The sequence below is a fragment of the Nelusetta ayraudi genome, unplaced genomic scaffold, assembly GCF_046127955.1.
Source record: "Nelusetta ayraudi isolate G7.1 ecotype Tasmania unplaced genomic scaffold, CSIRO-AGI_Nayr_v1 ptg000070l, whole genome shotgun sequence".
In the NCBI taxonomy this organism is placed as follows: Eukaryota; Metazoa; Chordata; class Actinopteri; order Tetraodontiformes; family Monacanthidae; genus Nelusetta; species Nelusetta ayraudi.
Window position 1 is genome coordinate 5,336,840 of NW_027466120.1, and position 22,296 is coordinate 5,359,135.

The 22,296-nt window shown below is 44.3% G+C and overlaps 1 protein-coding gene across 13 annotated transcripts in view; it reads right to left on the reverse strand.

Annotated features, from left to right (window-relative positions):
- The window catches only part of rap1gapa (RAP1 GTPase activating protein a), a 38,821-nt gene extending 17,138 nt beyond the window's left edge, over positions 1–21,683 (reverse strand). For 4 of the 13 annotated variants that reach the window (XM_076041876.1, XM_076041872.1, XM_076041868.1 and 1 more), the window contains exons 1-3: positions 21,447–21,682; positions 12,200–12,235; positions 2,494–2,587 (exon numbers count right to left, since the gene is read on the reverse strand). In XM_076041876.1, the coding sequence (XP_075897991.1) occupies positions 2,494–2,587; positions 12,200–12,235; positions 21,447–21,490 (174 nt within the window). In that variant the 5' untranslated portion in view covers positions 21,491–21,682. Of the gene's footprint in view, positions 1–2,493; positions 2,588–4,395; positions 4,626–12,199; positions 12,236–21,446 lie in introns of those variants that run through there. The other 9 variants (XM_076041877.1, XM_076041869.1, XM_076041867.1 and 6 more) reach the window with 7 other exon arrangements.
- Positions 21,684–22,296: the final 613 nt, after the last annotated feature.

Below are 22,296 nucleotides of genomic sequence, written 5' to 3' on the forward strand. Positions count from 1 at the left end.
AACAGCCAGGTAGAGTAAAAAGGACAAAGCCAAAAACGGTGAACACACAAAGTGGACAGGCAGAATTTTAGAAGTAAAAACATGACAGTTCACAAGACAAGAGGCAAATTTAACGGGTGAGAAGAAGTCAGCTCTACCTGAGGGGAAACAGCCACCTCATTGTAACTTTGACCAGGTCTGAAGGCAGCAGTGGGCTGCAGTGGAATGCGGCCCTCTGCTGCTTTTTTAGAAATGGTGGGTGGAAGAACTAACTAACGGCAGCAGCAAAGGATTACAAAGGCAATTGAATAAAAAAACAAACCCACACACACAGACACACACACACTTTAAACTAGGCATGGGCAAACTACGGCCCGGGGACCATATGCAGCCCGTTAAGCTTTTTAATCCGGCCCCCCGAACTTGATAAAGTCAAGTAATACTTACTAATAGTAAGTAAGCAATAATAAAATAGCTGTATTTCATCCAGCAGAGTCGTTTCAATAAAGAGCTGAATGCTGTGGGGCTTCAAAGTGGGTCTTGCCTAGTAGAGGGAACAGTTCCCTCCTCTTCCTTCACGTGTTTAAAATGTTCACAGCAGCATCAGGTGTCCACTGGAGTGCGCGGGGTTGCCAGTGACACAGACGGGAAAGCATTGAATTCATTGGCCAGGACATAAGTGGACAATAAACGGGAACATACGTCGTCCTCACAAGTACTTTGGTCGGCTTAAAGACTTTTAGAACTCAGTGGCCTCTGACTGCAGGGCAGATGCTACAAGGGCCCACCGAGCGGCACTGTGTTGGACGCCCACAGGTGGTCTGTCTAAAGTGGCCGAGTGCGAAAATCTATCTCTACTCGCGGAACGAAGGTTACAGAGTGACTCTAATTATTTCTGGCATTTTGAAGTCGAAATGTCACTTGCTTTATGTTTGAAACAGCAGCGTACAGTGTGGTCTGAATTAGGCAGTCTGTATAAGCCTTGGCGAGGGTTAATTGCAGATTGACCTGGTTTTTGTACAGCTCCGATTAAAGTGATACGCTCCCCTGGGTCTTACCCTGCTAAGCCCCATCACACTGCAGTACATCACATCATCATGCTGTTCCTTAATATCCTCATCAGATATGTTCTTTTCATGGATTCCAATTCAGCGCGGGTGGATAAAGATTGGGGTTACAGAAGTCAAATACAAAAAAAAAATTGCATTTCACAGTTGCTTTGCAAGTATTTATGCAAGGCAAATACGTTTCTTTTCTGTTCTCTAATCCAAAACCAAATGTTGCCCAATTTCTTTGCAATTTTCTCCCTATCTGAAAAACAGGGCAGATGCTAAAAGTGCTTCTAGTCTGTTATTGTACATTATATAAATCATCTGCGCATGTTCAACTGATTCCTGACTGACTTGTCACTCACTGTAACTTGCAAGTCTGAGGCACCTACAGATGGCGTGCGCTGCAGGGATCAAAAGTGACGCTCGAAACAGCCCCATCTCCAAATTCTTCTTTAATCCCTCTCTGTTCCCACTCAGTCTGCTCCCGTCAGAGCAAGTCAGCTTGCAAGAAACATAAGCCCTTTCCAAAAAGTGAGAGACCTTATACCTTCTCCAACAAAAAGGGGATTTAATCATCAGCAACCTCCGCTTCTTAGGTTCCCAGAGGCCTTAAAAAATACTCAGTATTAAGTCATTTATACTGATAACACATGCACAATAGGAGGTATGAGAGTTTGGGCAGAGTTAAAGATGACTTTCATGTACTGTGACAGAAATTATTTCAGACAAATTATTTCTGCTTTCCCTTCTTCGTATCCTGCATCAATAACCCCAGCAGATCTTTTTTCATTCATCAACAGATCCATTCATTCTCTCTTCAAAAATAACTGTAGGCACAAAATGAATGACAGAAAATAACAGGTTAAATTTGTTCAAATTTGAGCAATATTCAGCTCATTATTACAAAAGCCTGCAGAAATGTTTTCATTCATCATAAAAGCAAAACTGGATACAGACTGAAGACCACAAATAGGGTAATTATACGTGGCTGTTTCTTTTTTTTTTAACATGATGACAGATGATTAGCTTTCCCTTTCAATTCAAACGTGCCATTTGCTGAGACAGGCTGCATTTTTATCTGCTTTTATAGAATTTGAATCACTGGGCATGGATTGAGAGACTGTTGGCAGTGAGCCAACAATTTCCTGCTAAATATAGATTTGTATTAATTGAATCAGGGGAACAATTTGATCACCGATATAGGGCTTTGCGTGCTCGAGTTGAACAAACCAAAAAAAAATGAAAAGAAAAGAAAGCAGAACACAATAAAGAATGAATTGCGGGGAGCGAGCAGCAAATGACGGCACAGGACACAGAGGGAGCGCATCCGCAGAGAAGCAGGTGTAGAGACGAGATGGGCATTGACATCAAACAACCGTCCCAGAAAGAAAGGTCACACAGAGGTCCATGGGATAAGGTCAGGGGTCAAAGTGCACGCTACCCTCCCAGTTCCCCAGCATACCTTGTGGAATGGCGCTGTGCTGCACGGGAGCGTAGACTGGAACAGCTGGGGCTCTAGTGTGGCAGAGATCCTGGAGTCACTCCCATCCTGTTTCCTAGGATGAGAGGGACGCAGAGGAACGTTCAGTCACAAAAGGTCGCTCAGTTTGAGGTCGGGCAAGAGGACACAAAAGGCAAACGCCGCAGGAAATGATGCAGGTCCATATCGTCTGTCTTTTAGTGCTCCGTTTCATTTTATTCATGAGTAGAGAAGCGCATGAAGATGTGTAACACAACACGACGGTCTAATAGCTCTAATTTATGATGTGCTTTAGATTGAAATCTCTTTGAATCATTCATAAACTGAAGCGATTCTTTATTGCCGTATGAAAGTTTAACAGCCATCTGCCATAGTCTGGAAATGCAAGTCTGGTTTGGATGATTCATTTTCACCCTAAAATGTATCAAAAGTGTTCACCGTTCACGTCCACACACTTTATGTCTGGCACTTCCATAATTCCATCATTGTAGGCGTCATTCCCAAAAGATCTCACATCATTTTCCTCTTGGCTGGTTATTCAAAAATACCTCGGGGATCGGGGGACGCCGTATCCACATTTTCACGCCAACTCAAAAACTGCTCACCTTTTTCTCAAAGACTGGAGAGCAACACGCACCAAATGCAAATGTGAGCAAACCCTCTGCCTCGCACTCTTTGCGTTAAAGTCAATATCTCTGCCAGACACGGCTTTATCGCCACAGGATCACTGATCAATAGCCCCGCTGGATATAGAGCCCTATTGACAGTGGGCAGTTTGCACGGCAGGCTTTCAATTTGTTTGATTGTTTCAATCTATGGCAGCCACAGAAATATCCATAACTGAGCAAAGTAGCAAAGTGACGAGTGAAAAATGAACGCCGCTCTTGGTGAGTAACTAGAGCATCAACGGGGAAATACAGGATATTCATCCATGCACAAGGTCAGGTTCAATGCGTAGTAGCTACCAAGCTACGAATGACATGCAATCACTTCGTGCTTTAACCACAGTTTTAAAATAAATAATTCAGCTTAGCTGTCTGTGTGAATAATGTAAAAAAGTTCTATCGGACGGTGACTGCCAAGTCGGGATTGTGATTTCGAGTGCTGATTTTACGGATAAAGAGGAATCTCAGGAGTGAAAGTGTGGTCCCAGAGCACCCTGGCAATCACGATGCACGGGGAAAAGAGCAAAATCATAAATCATTAACATACAGCGCTGCCTGTGATTACACAACCCGGCAAATCTTCAATCAAAGTGGTCCCTGCCTCCTCCTAACAAAAAAAGGGAGGGCGAGCTGCTGTGAATGGAGTTTTTGTCTCTCCAGGCTCAATAAAAAACAGGAGGAGGGGAGAGGAGCCCAGGCAGCGGGCGTCCCAGGGGGCAGCGGGATACAAGTGGGACTCAGCTGTGCTGAACTCCAAATCACACAAGATTAAGAAGAAGATGGGAAGCGTGCGAGCACACACTGACAAACACATACACTTAAAATTCAATTTCAACAGCCTCATTTATATTCTATTTCAGAAAGAGGAACACTTTTTTTTTTTTTTTTTTTTTTACCTGATCTCTAAAGACAAGCGCATGCAGCAACAAAAAACACGTAATAATAATAAGAGCAAAAGACTGGCAGGACAGAAAAGTGACACAAGTCAAACGTCAAAAGTCAAAGTCACACTTGGATCCACACCTGCCTGCGGATCAGTTTGTGGCTCTCGAGCTTCAATCCCAACACCAAAACAAATTACATAACACGAGAGCCTGTTTTTTGAGATGCACGGCGGGGTGGGGGTGGGGGTGGGGGAAGAAGGGGGTGGGTGGGATCATCAGTGGCACGGCGGGCCATCCCGGCCCGACCTGGAGTGGAGAGGAGCGGCACGACTTACTCTCACGGCGGCCGGACAAGACGGCTCTCACTCTGCTGCGTCTCCTCCGCTGATCCCCTCTCTCTCTCTCTCTCTCTCTCTCTCTCTCTCTCTCTCTCTCTCTCCTCTGTTTGTCAGAGTGTTTTCTCCTCTTCTTCTTCTTTCCACCACCCTACCCTCCCCCGTCCAGCCTCACTTGCAGCTCTCCATTAGCCGTGCACCTGCTGCTGCTGCTGCTGCTGGCTGCACTCTGTCTCTCTCTCGCTTTCCCTCTCTGTGCGATCTCCGGACTGCACACGCACACTCACTCACACAAACACACATACCCTGGCTGAGCATCATCTCCGCCTCAGATTCTCCTCCCCTCCCTCTCTCTCTCCCTCGCTCAATCTCTCCCCTCCCACTCAGTCTCTCACACACACATATGTGCTCGCTTCCTCTCTCTCCTCCCACCGTGCTGGCTCCAAAGCTCTCTCTCTCTCTCTCTCTCTCTCTCTCTCTCTCTCTCTCTCGCCCTTACACACACATACACACACATGCGCGACACATATACGATGTGGCACTAAAATCCCCAACTCTATAACTCTAACTGTGCGCAGCGACCCACCTCCCCCACAGCTCTCTCATCCTCCCTCAAAGCCTAAAGCCCTCCCCCTCTACACCCCCGCTCCCCTCCTCCCCAAACATCAATAGCGACGGCCGCATTGACAAGCGACAGGGAGGGAGGGGGAGGGATGGAGGGAGGGAGGACCAACTCGGGGTAAAAGAGGGGTTTTCCTTCTATCCTCACACTTCTTCGCTAAAGCCGCTCAGGGCGGTTGCTGTGGCAACAACATCAGCCTCTTGTGATCAAAAAAAGAAAAAACACCTACATGCACGTTCGCGTTCAGTAAGACACGACTTGAAGGAGGTGAGAACATCCTGCGCGCAGCTTCCGAGGGCTCCGCTGTGCATGAGGAGGTTTTGATTACTGCACAGAGCCTCGTCTCAGTCCCCAGCGATCGTGTGCACTTAATGCACCGAGCACCGTTCCCAACAGCACTGGAGTAACGACACTAATAGTGCTTTTTTTTTTTTTTTTTTTTTTTTTTTACTAAATTAGAACATTGAAAAGGTGTGTGTGTGTGTGTGCGCGTGCAAGTGCCTGTGTGCGTGTGATGTGTCATATAGGGAGAGATAACAGGGGATTACAGCACACCCATCATACTGTGAACCACTAAGAGCTGTTTTGGGATAAACAGAAATGAATAATCCTCTCAGAGGCAGATGAATTTATTATTATTATTATTATTATTATTATTATTATTATTATTATTATTAATAATAATAATAAAAAAAAGTGCTTTATATCTTTGGACAAAATTTTAACATTGACCAGATTAGCAATCACTTACTTCACTAGGTGTCCCACTATAATCCAGCAATAATTTCAGAACAGATGTTACACATGGGAGATTTGTTTTGGTTTTTTTTTATTTTTTTATTTTTTTATTTTTTTAAAAGAGGGGCTCGTGTGAGGGCAAAGAAGCCTCAGTCAGGCTTTTTCTTCAATGGTACTTATGCATAAAAATACATTTTCGGATGAGAGACATCAGATCTTTTTGGATCAACAACATGCTTTTCGAGCGACAGTTCAGGACTGAAAAGAACACTCCACGCACTGACATACTGAACAGTAAAATAAAACCAGAGAGAAATCCAGAGACATGTACACTGGTGCACGGTGTAGTCCTGTATCTCCCTTAAGATCAGTGCCTTTAAATCCCACCAGCCTGGATAACCACCCCCACCATTTTTCACCCCACTTCATCCCCTCTCTCCTAAATATTCCCCATCTTCAATCTCTCTCAGTGCATCTGTCACTTCCAGCCTCTTATTTATTTTTCAAAGGGGCCGCAAGCAAGACAGCGGTGCAGGGCGCGAGCTGAAACAGCAGTGATAGGGCGCCTGATGCAAAGAGGATCATCCAAGCTGTGACAGAAGAGCCACTGTTTGTTTTAAATATAATGAAAGCATTGAAACAAATATTGTAGCAGTTACATCTTCTGGGCAAAATAAAGTGTGGAAATCACAGTGGGAGAACGCGTCATGTGTAAACCGAGGACTTGCATGCTAACCAGACAGTCACCCCTGAGGTTCGGGGGCCAGACAGATTATAGACCAATCACGTGGCAAAGGTCTCCAGCACAGAAGATGGCTTCCCTCCTGAAATATGAATGAATGGTTATTTATGCATAACCGCTGAGTGTCTCCCACAGGCTGAGATTTAATTAGTCTCAGCTGACCCTGGAGGGGGCCGGGGATGTCTGAGCACCAGGGAACTGAAAATGGTACTGAGCCTCAGGTGTCGGCTGAAAAACACACTGTATCATGGCTGCATCATTGTTCTGAATGGCCATTGTCACTTAAAGCGTATAATAAAAGAAAAAGATAATTGGTGACATTGCTTACTGACTTATTACGTTCTATACTGAATATATTTGAAATGAATAGGATTCAGTGACGAGGCCTGGAAGGTTCTTGGAACGCGACTTCAGTCACTGTTAAACAAATGGGTTGTGTTTAATCAAGCAACCCCGGTTTGTTTGCAAGGCAAAGCGGGAGCGCCGACTGCTTTGCAACTACTGTGGGGACTTATCAGCGCCATGACGTCTCGGCAGTGCACCTGGACCCTGCTGTGATTGACCGGACTTGTAATCAGCTAACTTTTCTTTTCCTTGCTGTTCCGTACTGAGTAATCTGTCTACATTAACAAAGTCAATTTATATGATAGTGAACAAAGGGGAAGCCGAGAATAATGTTAAAAGCTTGTCATTGTTTAATTTTCTCATATGCTGGACAAGCGAGTTGAGACGCAATATTTCAAGCTCTTCAACACACAGTAGCTGAAGCTAAGTTGTTGAAGGACTCCTCTCCTCTGCCAGCAGAGCAGCAGCAGTGCATTGCTCTCGTCAGTTTCAACTAAACAGATGAAAAAGCAGCAATACTCAGGGTGTTTGCTTGCCATTTAACAAGACTATAATTGCAAGTATACTGACCAAAGCACTTCTCAAGTAGCTGATTTCTAATCATAAATATTATTTTCCTTTCATTCCTCCTTTTGGCTAAAAGTTGTCTGAACTAAGTTGGTTGGCATGTGTGGGCCTTTAAAAAGAAGACATCTGCAAAACAATTAATCAATAAACGATATGTGGATAAAAAATACTCGTATAATTTAGTGGTATGATTTACCCCCCTTCCTCTACCCATTGTAAGCAATCACCTTCTAATGGTTTAACCATAGTTGTTATGCAAACACAATTATCCCACAGAGGCTGTTTGTAACATGCGCGCCCATTTCATTTAGAGGTGACCCTTTTGTACTCTCCGATGAGTCACTCCACTCGAAAACCTGTTTCAGTCCGTTCCATCATGCACCACTGCCTCGGCAATAGAGCCATTATATATTAGACGGTGACCTCTGCGATCTCAAGTTTAATCTATCCTGTTGGAGCAACACCTGCCCCCTTATTTGTCATTATACCTCCCAAGTGCCGGAGCAGTTAAGAGCACATGTGTGATGTATTACCACACAAACAGATCCAGGAATTGTCATGTTTCAAGGCCATTTCGTCCCAACCCCCTCAGACTGACCTGCTCTTGTACAAATTGAGGAACGATTGACCCTGGGGTGGAATCATTTCTTTCAGCTTTGGGCTCAGATTGGTTACTTCGGTCCTGCATGTAGTATGCGAGCGTGTCTACACGTGAAGGACCCAATGTGCGACATTTAAAAGGATCTAGTGGCATTAAATTAAGCAGAAAATCCATCCATTTTCAGTTAGATTTAGACATTAAATAAGTAATTGCTGTGTTTTCATTTTTTTATACTCTCTTTATTGTTTTTTTTTTTGTTTTATGAAACGGCATTTGCTTTTAATAAAAAATTATACTGACATACAAATCTACAGTATCCCCAGACAGTGAATCTGACGAGGATGACAAAAGAAAGATGTGCGATTGATTGATTGATTGTCAAAAAAAGTATGATTTTTAAACGACTAAATCTTTCCAAAACAAGTAAAACTGGTAGCAACTTATTATAGGTTCCACAACAAAAACACACTGAAAATAATGACTAACAGTCTTTTTATAGTATGCTAACCAAATGACTACATTTATATCAGGTTATATTTCAATCATTAATAACAATATCTTTAAAATGTTGCTACTTGACCACAATGTACATCTGAACTGGCTTTCCAATTAAAAAAAGAGATGATGAAATGATGAAAATCTATTCCATGACCTTCTCTGATCTATTTTAGAAAATGTCAACGCTCCCCTCCGCCAGTGTCCTACAGGTATAAAAGTTGTGCCCGCCTGCCACAATCACACCTCAGCAAATACTGGACGGGTTCCAAAACGCAGGTAACTTTGAGGAACTGCTGTCGGGGGAGCTCTAAAAGTGCTTTTATATTGCCAACACATGCAAATCCTTCTCATTAGCTTTGATTCTGACTCCAAAGCGTAAATATATTTTCTGCTTCTCGACAGTGCTGAAGGCAAGAACGGAAAATCACAAAATGGCTTTACATTTTAAATGCTTCACGCTAGGAATTCATAAAAAAGAAAAAAAAAACATGAGCAGGATGTGATGCGTGAAGAGACTCTGTGATGGGATCCTTTAAGCCCTCACTGCCTGACAGCTGGCCATATTCAGTATGCATTGAAAGGCCAGGTACAGCAGCTGTTGTTGAATAAAGCATGATCACACCAACAACAGGTCCCAATTTAGAGCTGGCTTACATCATACCATGCCGCTGAACACACTCATTTGGAAAAACGCCCCCTGGAGGAGTAAAAAAAAAAAAAATCCATACAGGTCTGCCTGTTCAACAGCAGAAGATCATCCTGTCCTTTAAAAATATCGGAGGAGAATCCAGTGACATTTAACTTCACACAGTCCGGCCCGTGAAAATGCATCCATCTGAGAGACTATGTGGGACTCACCACAGGTTGCTGCGAAATGCAGCGATGCTAAGTTCTCTCCCTGCGGCTGGCCTTTCAAAACTCTGAGGATGACAGGTGTCGGTAAACAGTCTCTGTAGAAGGATGAACACACCTTCTAACCATCCACAAGACAACTGCCCACCACATGCTGCTGACCCCCAGAGGTGCCTCAGGTCTCAGTTGGAAAATGGTTAGTAATCAAATAAATAAATAAAAAAGGAATCCCCATTCAATGCCATCTCGCATTCATCTCAACCCTCAACTGCTTGCTGTCCGTTCAGCTTAATTTTATTTTATTTTTTTTGGGGTGGACGACACTTTAGGAGCTGAATTATTAGGACTGGTAGGGCCCGGAGCAGCTTGTCATTGGGGGGCTGTATTTGGTCAGACAGCAGGAGACTGAGAGAGAGAGACAGAGCAGTCTGATCGGCTCTGACAGTCTTCTCCTCCCTGCGCCGTCCGTTCATCCAGACAACTCGGCCTGGCGTACGCAGACGAGCGTGCACAGGCGAGCTGACACCGGCCGCGTCTGCGGCCGTTCACTGCACGGAAGACGATGCGAAGCGACACCCCTCAGGGGAAATCAGCAAAACATAAAGAGGGGGAGTGTTTTCCACGACACCTCTTCATTTTTTCATGAGCTCGACAGATGAAATGAGCCCAGAATTCAGAGAGCATCATAAAAATAGACGGCGCCTCAGTATAAATAGCTGGGTCATTCCGTCCGCAGTGGCTTTTGAAATAACTACTTCATTTGGATTGCCTCAATTCATTGAGTGAAACAACAGCTATCTAATATTTAGCATAGAGCATTTAGCATAACTGCATTTCCCAAACAGCGCTTAGTACGCGCGTCTACGTCACGGCAGATGCACCTTTCATTTTCCCAGTTTCTGATTTCTAGGGCAGCAAAATCCACCACAAAGAATGAAACAGCTGTACCAAGCTGTTCCCAACCTTGAACTCCCATCCAAGCCATGTCAAGTTGACACAATCAGCGGAATCTCCCACACTTCTTCCAAACTTGAAGGCACCAAACTCAGTGAAGAGAACAGCCCATATATTCCAGGGTTTACTGGGTGTTCAGAATAGAAAAAAGGGTCAAATACAACACATGGTATGCGAGTGCATTTAACAATGTGTGTAGGAGAAACCCTCCTATAGCCATTAACCAAAATGATTCTCCTCCATTTCCTCTCATCAGGAGAGCTCAACAAGACAGGATTGAAATCAATTAAAAGCTTCCCCCGGAGAGCGCAGTGCAGCTTCAAGACCCTACAAGCTTCGCATATGACGCACACTGACCCCACCAGGGAAATGGTCCTTCAGCCATTTAGTCTTGAGGAAGAGTGGAAGGATTATGTCTGGGGATTAGGCTCCAACGTCTCATGTTGTTAGCGCTGCACTAATATAACAAAAATATATATCAAAACTGCAGCGTGAACATTTTTAAATGCACTGTAAATATCTCAGACAACCACTTGAACCATACACCATTCTACCATAGGTTTATGCTTTCTAAGACATGGGCAAATCAGTATTGTACTGGGACATTAGCCACCAGTGTAGTACCAGTGGCTGAGGTCGGTCACTGGTGCCATTTGTCTTTGGATGCACTAAACAAAGTGAGAGAGATGCAACATTTGATCGTGAAGAAATAAAAAGCTTAGTTTCATTTGTGCTAAGAAATGCATGTACCATGCATGCAAGGCTGTACACTTGGCAAGATCAAACAGAACTCACCAGAACTTTCTTGACCTTCCAATGCGGAACGGTGAGCACGGCATTTTGCAGGGCTGTGCCGATACAATTGAAATAATTCAGTATCTGAAAGGTCTAATTTCCAGTCAGACTCACTCTGGAGGATTTATCTTCAAGCCAGAGATTTGGGGAGTGAACACTGACAATATTAACTATTCAGTTTTGACTTTCCTCCAGATTCCTGCGTGCCCTGAAGACGAGCGTGACCTCGAGGCTGAGAGTGCGGACGGCAAGCCTGCCAACCTCTTGACGTATTTTGCTTTGCTGACAAAACTCCGTCCCGTCTCTCCTTGCTCCTTCAGGTATGACACGACAATCTCTCACTTTTTACCTCCTCCTTCGATCCACTCTGTGATGTTTCGGATCCCTTTTTAAAATCTCCTCTTCACCTTTATCCTGCACCAGAGGTCCTCCTCCTCCGCCCTCTCCTCCTCCTCCTCCCTGCTCTTCTTCGCTGTCAGCTGCAGTTGTGCTGTTGGAGCCTGGTGCAGTGCTATTGCAAAGGGCAGACTGCAGTCGGTGCTCCGCTAAGTAGGCCTAGTTAGTCGCGAGAGCGATCCTCCTGAATCCACTTTCCTGCGGGGAGGCGTGATGACTCTGCAGCCAGGTGCTGTTAGAGCTGCGGCGGGCTGACGAAGGGCTAGACAGCAGGGATCGAGTGGTCTATCTGCAGTGGCAAGAGGTGTGCACACTCAGCCCCCCTGCCAGCCTCCACGTGCCGCCCGCAAGCGACACTCCCCAACGTGCCAGCACTGCGGAGATGGCAGCCGACGCCGAGGTGACTCGGTTCCCCCTACTGCCGCCCATCTGCCTCTCCTTCCGCCCGGCTCGTTTATCATCCTCACACTCTTCCCCGCGGGACTCCGCTCTCACACTGGAACTTACAAGAACAGTTTGGACAGGCGAAATTTAATGCCGTCCTTGAGAGTGACAGAAGCTGTAACCCGCCAAAGTGACTTGCAAGCAGAATCTCAAAGAACACAACAATGACAGATAATGAACCAGGCAGCTAACGATAGAAAAATATAATATTTAACAAAAAAACAACAAAAACATCCACTGCTAAACTTACCATCTGCTCCTGGCCTTGGAAAATGTCTTGTCCACCCTGAAAAAAAAAGAAATGGACAGCTATTAGGAATGAAGTTAAAACCATTTCAAGGCAAACTACAAAAAGAATAATTTTGCAACGCTCTGTTTCGAAGCCCGCCTCATAAAAATGAGAAGAAAATTAGCAGCGTTACTGCATGTGTGCTTTTTCACAACAAAAATGGAAATAAGTGGAAGAAATCAGCACCAGGTGCAGCTCAGTGTGTCACCACTTCAAAGTTCTTCCTAAATGTTAAGCGTAAAAGGAGAGGGACCGTGCCTCCCACATACACAGAGTCCACTGAACTGAAGAAGACTGGTTATGCAGTGAGCTGCGCTGCCCTGAAATAACTCCTGCCATCTGTTGAAGTACATTTCCAAGTACAAAAGACGATTACCAGTCGTGTGTTTTCGGACAGAAAATGAATCTTGTTCTTGTTGGACGTGCACAGTGGGGCCCAGAACTTGGGGTCGGTTAGGAACAAGCTATCATCTGTCCTTAGGTCACTCTGGATAAACACGTCTGTGAGGCAAGCACGGGAAACAAAAACCAGATGATGGAAAGGCCTACAAGAGGAGCATCTGCAAGGTTCCATCTCCACCAGTAGATGGCACTGTAAGTGTTGTGGAGTGAACAGTGAAACTTGATTACTCCCTGACAGTGACACAGTGAAATATAAAAATCCTCGACTCTGCCCAGTCGAGAATATACAGGTCTGGGGACTAAAAATGTGTGACGCTGACTAATGACATCACAGTACGCCGGTCTGAACAGATCCGTTCTTGGTGATGGCAGGAGAACCTGGAGCAGGTGTGTCTCAAAGGGATTCTGCATGTGACAGAACTGAACAATGTCCTGATCAAATTTCTTAACAAGTAGAACACTATAAAAAATACTAATTATAACACAAAGTTGCCAATTTCCTTCGTCTTATTGTTCCCTCTGTCCCAAACAACTCTGCAACTTTACGTCTTCAGTCCTCGAGTTAAACTCTTGATCATCGTAGACTACCCTCACACCTCATCACATGAAGGACACAATGAGTTTGTAAGACACAGCATTACACAAACCTGCAGCTCAATGGAGGATAATTCTCACAAAAGCATAATACTCACATAAGGATTTTTCATTTTCGTTGAGTGTGTCAGCTTGACAACCTTGATATGCACCAAACCACTGATGAACTATTTAAAAAGTCAAAAGTATAGGTGAACACCAACAGATCGCAAACCAATCAAAAGTCAGTCGCACTCATTGGGAGCCAGGTGGCAAACAGCCATTTGGACACTGGTTGACTGACAATAACACCAGATACGTAGTGGCTATCTAAAGTCTAAAATACCAACGTTTCCATCCATCCTTCCATTTTCAATACCCGCTTTCTCCTGCACTCAGGGTTGCGGGTGTCTGCCGGAGCCTCTCCCAGCTGACATAGCTCGAAGGCAGGGTGACACTCTGGGTCATGACAGGGTAGCAAAATATCAATGAACAAAAAACTACTGCAATTTACTCCACATTTACTCTAAGGTGGGCACCACCTCTCAGGCATCAAGGCATCATTTGATTTTCACTTTCTGTCAACTAGCGCGCTTCCCCTTTGTCCTGTGACATTTTTTTCGTAGTGGTGAGAAAGCTGCATCTGTGCATGAAGGTGCCCTCATGGTTGAGTGTTACTACTTGCTACTGGAAAACTGTATCCGTGAATGTTCTATTGAATGTTCTTCTATAATGTTATGAGTTTGATTTTTTTTTTTTTTAAAACACTCTTAAAAATGGACATTTCCATGAAGATTACTTAATGGGAGGGTCAATCAAAGTCATTCGTGCAAGTGTGTCATCTGTCAACCACATAATCTTATCATAAACATTCAGGCAGCCCAACAAAACAGCTTGTTCTTCTTGTTGTATCACTTTTGTTAAAACCACATGTAAGTCCCTCTTGGGACTAAATGGAAAAAATAGAGAACGTAGTTCTTCTTTTGGTGTGAGCCTTTCTCAAAGTCACAATGTAAGCTCAGACTTCCTCTTTCTCAGAAAACTGTGTTGACGACTGTGAACGAACCCCTGAGGGGTCGTTTGTTCACTGTACTGTGGAGGTACGAATCAAGTGAATTGTGTCGTTACAGTAGGTTTCCCCTCCCTCATATCCCTGCTCCCTCCCAGCGGCAGACAATCGCTCATCGTTTTCCATCCTTCACATGACGCGCAGCGCCGCCGAGATGGATCTTGCGGCGCTCTACTCTGTCCGATTCGCCAACAGAATTGATTTCCCCGAGACCGACTGGCGACGTGCCGACACATACATCGCACCTCCACCTTGAGTGAAAAGCATGCTGGTACCTTGGCAGGGAGAGACAGACTTAGGGCCGCTGCCGACAGCACTCTGGGTGCGAAGAGGTTGATGATGTTATCATGTGTTCTTCATCGGGCCGAGCCGAACATTCCTCAAACCTGACCCTGTGCTGCCGTCTCATTCTCATGCTGCATGGAATTCCCGTCACATGAAATCAGGCAGGGTGTGACCAGAATATTGGATAAGGACTCCAAAACAAAAACACTCTGCCAAATATGGACAATGTGCAATAAAGAACAATATTCTGAAAGCTGAACGCCATGTCCTTTTACACAAAAAAGTGTTTTTTTCACTACCACAAAGGGCAGTATTCAGAAATAGCTGATGACATCTAAAATGCAGTTAACAGAAAAACAAACCATGAAAAAACAGCAGAGAAGCGAGAGTGAGTTCACATCCTGACATCAGAAGAAAGTTATTGTAAATACCTGAAAAGTATGTGTGCAGATGGAAATTCGTCAAAACACTTGCCAAGCAAACAAATCTTCCCATCAAAATAATTTGAAAATTGTTCCTGAGCAATGCAGTGACTATGACTAATGCAAGCGCAGCACAGCTGGACCAAGCAGGTCAGAGCACAGATACAAGGGCAGCAGCTGAGCTGTAAAACAGACAGATGTAACAAACACAAGCACTATCAGCTTGGCACATAATTTTCTGTCCCTAAAACAGACAAACAGCATAATTGAAAAACAACAACAACTCTGCAGCAAGTTATTATTCCTCTGCTCCTTCAACGACAAGCATTATTTCACTGAAAAAGTCTGTAGAACTTTGTCTTTAGCAACAACGAGGGAAAAAATAATTCACCTTAAATAATGTGGCGCTTGTAATCAAATGTAAGCAAATTATTGTTCATGGTAATTCTGCACTCTCAGCAAGCTATCTGCCATGGAAGCAATGATGAGAGGGCTAAAGGCAGCTCACAGGAAAATTTACAGAGTCAGCGGCTGTGACAATTAATTCATGCAGTCTAATCTGACTTTGAGCGCAGCTTGTAATTTCCTCATTTCTTCTTTGCTCACTTTTTAAGTAAAAAAAAAAAACATTTACTTTTATCAAGTCAGCAACACAGTTGGCTCCAAGTAGGTCACCGCGCAGGGCTGTGGAGTCAGCCTGAAGGAAATCCAGCTTAAAGCAAACAAGTTTGTTGCGAGTCCAACAATCTGCTGCAGCAACATGCTCTTCCAGTACTAAATCTATATGCCAAAACTCCCAAACACCAAAAGTACTCTGAGTTTGGGATTACTCGGATGGACAGACGGCTGTAAAATCTTTAAAGCTCTAGAAACAAGTTATCTGGTCTTGTTTGCTTTGATCCTAAATAATTTACTATCCGCAGAAACACTGAGTCAATCCACGATTTATACTTCCCGTGGAGAGAAAAAGCACTTAAACATTATTATTCAGCCTCATGTAGAAAAAAAAAACATATGACGCAGAAATATGAGGCCCTTTAGCTGTAGATCCAAACATCAGGAAAGGTTTGTGTGAGTCGGACGCTGAGATATTGATCAGACCATCTTAACGCAGACGTAATTCCCCTTCCGCCCAATTACACATTAACTTGGTAAAGTCATGACTAACTTTGACAACCAGTTCACCCGACAGGGGCAAAGACTTCTGACCTGAATCCCAGCTGCGCTAAAGGTCAATGGGGATGGCACCTGTGAGGCCCCAGTACAGCCTCCCGGGTGCACGGAGCTAAATGCTAAGGTTAGCATTCCAGCAAAAACAATGCCAACATGTTTTGTCTATGCACGGTACGTTGCCAGGTTAACCATCCCGGTTGAGCACGTCTGTGCCCTTATTTCAACGATTGCATGCTGCCTCGTGAACTGACCCCGTTATGTGGTTGCATAATATGCTATAGGACACCACGAAGACCACTTCAGTGGAAGAATCCTAGATCATTTGCAGTGACATGTACTGTGTACTTGTGTGTACTTGGTTACGGTCTGTTTGTGACACCCTGAGTGACCCCCCCCCCCCCCCCCCCCCCTTATTCCTAGTTCATATATATTTTTTTATTTTATGAAGCAAAGTCTGTTTTTTTTTTTTTTAATGGTTCAAAATACTTGGCAAAGCAGCAATATGTTGAAGAAAATTATCAAAAGATACCTTGCTGAAAAGAGATGTTACTGTTCCATTTAGAAGCAAACTTGAATTTAAAAAAGATACTGGTCATTTTTTTCAGTTTTTTTGTTATTTTTCGTTCATATATAAAGTCTTGGTCTGGTCTCGATCTAGATACTCTCTACTCTTGATAATGTCTTGGTCTCGGTTGGTGGTGCAGTCTTGGCTAGAACACTACCTTCATCCACTATGTGTTTAGGACAAGACAAGGAAATACGTCTACCGCCTCCTCACCTCATATTCAATAAGAAAAAAAAAATCACACAACCCTATTCAACTCATTCCAAATTGGATCTTTCTCAGGCAACCGCATTCGTACAACACATGGTCTAGAATCTGAGACAGAAACTGAACACTTGGCAGACACATCTATAGAAAAACAACACAAAAAGCCCCTGAGCAATGGTGAACAATGTCTCTCTATATATGGCTGTAATAGAAAACATAGGCTCACGGGCATAATACAATACTGACGGCAGCCATTTCTAGACTTTGTGACGTCGTTTGACCCAGTGTGGACTGAATGAGCCTACTGACTGGGAAATAAGCGTAAAGTAGTTCAGTGTCCTCATTTAGCTACAGTACACAAATATACAGTGTAAATAAAAGCATGAACGCGCACAAACACACCCCCAACACAGTGCAGACTCTGATCATCTTTATCTGTAACATCAACCCGATGGAAAAACAGATGACAGCCAGTATTTTCTGTAGTCAACAAGAAAATGATTTGTCTAATTTTAATTTGCATTTTTTTGCAGCTTGAGGAATTGGTAACATTTCTTTCTTTCTTTTTTTTTTTTTTTTACACAAAACAGAATAAATCAGGAAAAATTCCACTTGACTCATTAAATGTAGGGGGTCAAGATGTAACCATTATCATTCTCAGCAGAATGCTGCAGTCACTTATGTTCTAGGCAATTGAGTTTGTTGATGTCTGTTGGCACTTTTGTCCATTACTGTCACAGTATTGCCAGACGCAGGGTATCATAAAGAGAGAATGTCGCAACATTTCTGCACTGCATGCAAAACGCAGAAGCTCTGTCTTCATGAATGAAATATTTTCCGGGTCATGCAAAAGTAGAGTACATGGCTGTGTCTCCTCTTCCTGATGTGCGTCAGAGGCTGAACTGGAAAAAGCATTTTTGACACATGATCACATCAACACATGAAGTAAGAATCACTACCTTTGTCTGGCACAAACCCTTCCCCAGGGTCAAGTGGCTGATAAAATGTGACCTCTTTTATTTAATTTGCAAACCGCCGCGCTATTTTATTGCATTTTCATATCTGTATTGATCAACATAGAGGATTGGAATACACATGGCTGTGTTTAAAAAAAACAAAAAAAACAAAAACAAAACAATACTGAGTTCTAGTAAGCAAAGCATTACATAATTAACTCCAGTCTTCTCCAGACTGAATATAACCGTGAATGTTTAAGTAAAATATGCACACACTCTGACAGGAGAGCCACTCAAGGGCTCCCAGCTTGCCCTGCATCTCCTGTTTGTTTTGCCTCTGCCCTTGGAGCGGCACTTGAATGGCCTCCTATGCTCAAGTAGCCCTGGCTTGCAGTCTAGTGGATTTTGTTTTCTTTTGTTTTAACTCATGCAAACATTTGCATTTGCCCAACAAAAAGATCCCCTCTGAATTGTCCCTCCCGTTGTGTTTTTTTTTTTAATTCTTTCAATACATCAAGCCGAGGAGAACACGGAATGAAAAATGAATGGAGAAATGTGAGCTTGCGTTAATTCATCACATTTACAAATCAACGGTTTAACCCTGAATCTGTGCAACCCTGGGAGCGAGTAGCCGTGCTAACTTGAACAGATAACATTTTTGAGCAGCCAGACAGATTGTAGCAACTACAGCACAGCTCTGCTCATCTGCAACAAAACAATGCTACTTGGTTTTAAATTGAATTTTCATCCATTCTTCTGACTGCACGTTATGATAGACTAGTTCTCATCAGTGAGGATTACTTTTTATTTTCAGCTAAGCAAACAGTTCAATGCTGTGTGAATGAATAAATAGACTTTTAGGTGTGCCACTGGCTAAAGAGCACAGAGAAGTTGATATACCTACATGTGGAAAAGCTTTACCTTATAAGGAATAGACGAGGAACTCAGTAAGAGGATATAAAGCTGTGGTTAAGGTGCCACTCTGATGTCAAATGAGAGTAACTAATTGTTCAGAATTACAAGAAATAACAACCTCCTTGCTGAAGTGAAACAAAGAAGCACATGTGAACTCGCATTAAGTGGCCCATTTACTGTATATTATTATCCTAAAATTCCAGAGCATGCTGAGCAGAGAAAAAAAGGGGTTCGACTCCTGTCTGTGAATTCTTATGAGGCGTTGGGTGGAAGGGAGGTGTGTGTGGGGGTGGGGGGTGGGGGGGTTTGTTACAGCTCACCTGCTGATGAGATCAATCAGACTGACCTATCCAAATGCCAAGTGCAATGGCATTTGAGGGGAAGCCACTAAACTGAAAGCGGGAAGTTTTAGATTTCATAGAGAAGCAGGATCTGCTTTCCCATGGTTCCTGAACAGATCACCTGATCTGAAATATGGATTCAGCAAACACTAAAATGGACATTCACGTGGTGTGATTGGGCAAATTTTTTGCCTATCATATTCCAAATAGACCGGATCAGATTTTTTTTTTACCTCTATTTGAGTTGGCCAATGGTTTCAGAGGTGACACATGTCATTGACCCATGATGAACCGCAATACACTGCTGTGTCTTACATAACTCTTGTCATAGCTGTCTGCAAGTGAAGTGAAAACATTTTGATCTCCAAGCAATTATTATTTTGTTATTTTATTATTGTGAAAGCAACTGTCCAGTTCTAAATTAAAAAAAAAAAAAAATGTACTGCATTATCCACACAAGCTTCATTCAGAGCAGTTAGGATCCCTGTCATGTGCTTTTGCTCTTAATTATCTTTTGTAAATTTTTTGTTTGTTTGGGGGGTGGGGAGAGCGGATGTGGGAGTGCACTTGGCAGGAGTCGATTCCTGCTTTTGTCAAAACCAAAGCAAATCATTACTAGTAATGGGATTGGGAACTTCTTTTTACGGACTCGAGTTCGTATGAGACATTCGCCCAACAGGTCGGGCTGAGTGATTTGCTCATCTCGTGAGTGAGGCCGGCATGACCGTCAGCAAATTGGTGGTCAATTTGGCTCAGCCTCGTAGCGAGGGAGGGAGAAGGTAAGGCTGAGATGAAACATGAAACCAGAGCAGTTGCTTTTCCCACAGGGCTCATACAGCCATTGACTTGATATATTCAAAAAAAATGAAGTTAGCATAGCAGTCGCCCAATAGTCGCTGTGTCTCCATTACAGATTTTCGCAAGATAAAAGCCATATTTCTAAAATTTCAACAAAGTTCAATCGCGATTTGCAGGTGTTTCCTTTGAATGGTGCATAAACCATGAGAGCTCTTTCTATTACCTGTTTTTTATTGCAATATTTTGATTTTGCGCAATTCTAGGAGTAATGGAAACGCAGCTGGTGACATGTCTTCCTTGCAGTTGTCCAGGTAGCAATAGCTGAGAGGAGTCGGTGAGCTGTTCAATAGATACAAGGAATCACGGGTCAGCTAAGTGACTCTTTAGAGTTTCTGACGAAATAGTCAGGACTCGCACATCACTGCTTATTACTGCGTCTTCGGGCCGGTGAAGCAGACAGGAGTGAAGGATAAGGTTGTGACAATCCTCACAACCAGCCCGTGACAGCCGAACGTTATCGCTCACCACAATGTGAGGAAGGAATTTGTACATTTTGGGCGGATACGCTGCTGGCAGCTGATTATCGAGTGAATCACAGCCCTCCTTTTTTCATCTTTTGGATCATTTTTGGGAAAACAGGTGACTCTAAATGGAAGCCCTCCAATTTCTACCCTAACCTCCCACCATTACTGCAACGTGTGTGTGTGTGTGTGTGTGTGTGTGTGTGTGTGTGTGTGTGTGTGTGTGTGTGTGTGTGTGTGTGTGTTGTCGGTGGCTCCACGGCCCCACCTGGCCAACAGCCCGCACACACACTGCCAGCAGTTACAGGCAGCTATGACCGCTGTGACTGCTATTTGGTTTCATTACACACTGTCTTGTGTGTAACCAGCTCACACGTGTGTTCAAACATGCACGCGCGCGCACACACACACACAAACACGCACAGACACACACGCGGCCCTATAAATAAAGTCAGGCATGCTGTTACGCCGAGGCACCTGTTCACCTACTGACCATTACAAAGCTCTTTGCTGACAATGCGTCTACTGATCAGTACGCCGTGAGACCTGAAGTGGGCCACAAAAACACACGAGTGCTGACAGACGACAAACGACATGTTAGCTGCTGACCTGCCCCGGTACCTATGTTTTCACTAGTGAACGTGTGCTCCTGCAACTGGCACTGTTCTGTCTCCTCGTCCTGTTTTTGTGTCTACATGCGTGACATGACCTTAGCAGAAGGTAATTCAGCCTGCTTTAGATTTGACTGGCTATCCATGACGGACAAATGAGAGAAAGCCGGAGTTGGAAGACAAAAGCTCTTCGTGTGACGACATTCCCACAACAATTAGTCAAACATGCAGGCGGAAAAAAACACAGACAGAGAATCTGCACAGTCATCAAACAGGGAGACGGCTATGAGACACACACTCTCACAGGCAGCAGCGCACCGTGAGAGGCTGTGAGGCTGCTCTGGAAATCATGACAGATGTATATTCTTACCCTCCGTAGGCTCCAAAAGTGAAACTCCTCTTTCTCTGCGGCATGCCGACTAATGGACAGCAGTGAGTCAGGCAACTCGCACTGCTGCTGAATGGGGCCGGCACACTTGTTTCGCTTACGCTGAGTGCACGCACGGGTGTGTGTGCGCGCGCGTTCTGCGCGTGTGAGAGGGAGAGCGAACGCGTGTGTGTGCGTTTGTACGCCTCGCCTGCCGTGTGAGCCTCGGCCACACGTGAACTGTCTCCTGCCTCTGCTCACACGCCTCCTTCGCGAGCGGGAGAGAAACTCCGAGAGGATGGGGCGGGAAGGGGGAGGGGCTGACGTGAGGGCTGCTGACCATGGCAGTCTCCCTGGGAACCAGGAGGGTAGCAGCGAGCAGCCTTCTCACGTAGGAGCCGTGGCAGGAAAAATGGAACAAAAACACTAAACTAAACTAAAGGCTTAAAGTGCTTTTAAGGCTCCGTAAAGCCATGACACAAAGTCCCAAAAGCCAGTCTTTGGTGGCTCGAGTAATCTGAGAAAAAAAGGGGAAAAGAAAAAAAAAAAACGCCTGCAGCGGAAACACTGACAGTTTGCTCGGAACGAGTCTTGCAACACTTTCTTCCACTTTCTCTCTCGGCACAAGACAGCTGGTCAAACAAGCTGCAGGCATCAGACAAACATCATTCCTCGCAAGTGTCCTCATCGCAGGGCTGTGGCCCGCTCTGCCAGCTCTTCCTGGCCCTGCACACGGCGGGCCGCGACCTTCCGAGCGCGTCACCTATCTGCTCGATCATCTCATCTATCGGAGCTCCTTCCCTTTGTGAGCTTGTCATCTCTGGTATGCGAGCAAAAGCGACGGTTGAGGGAG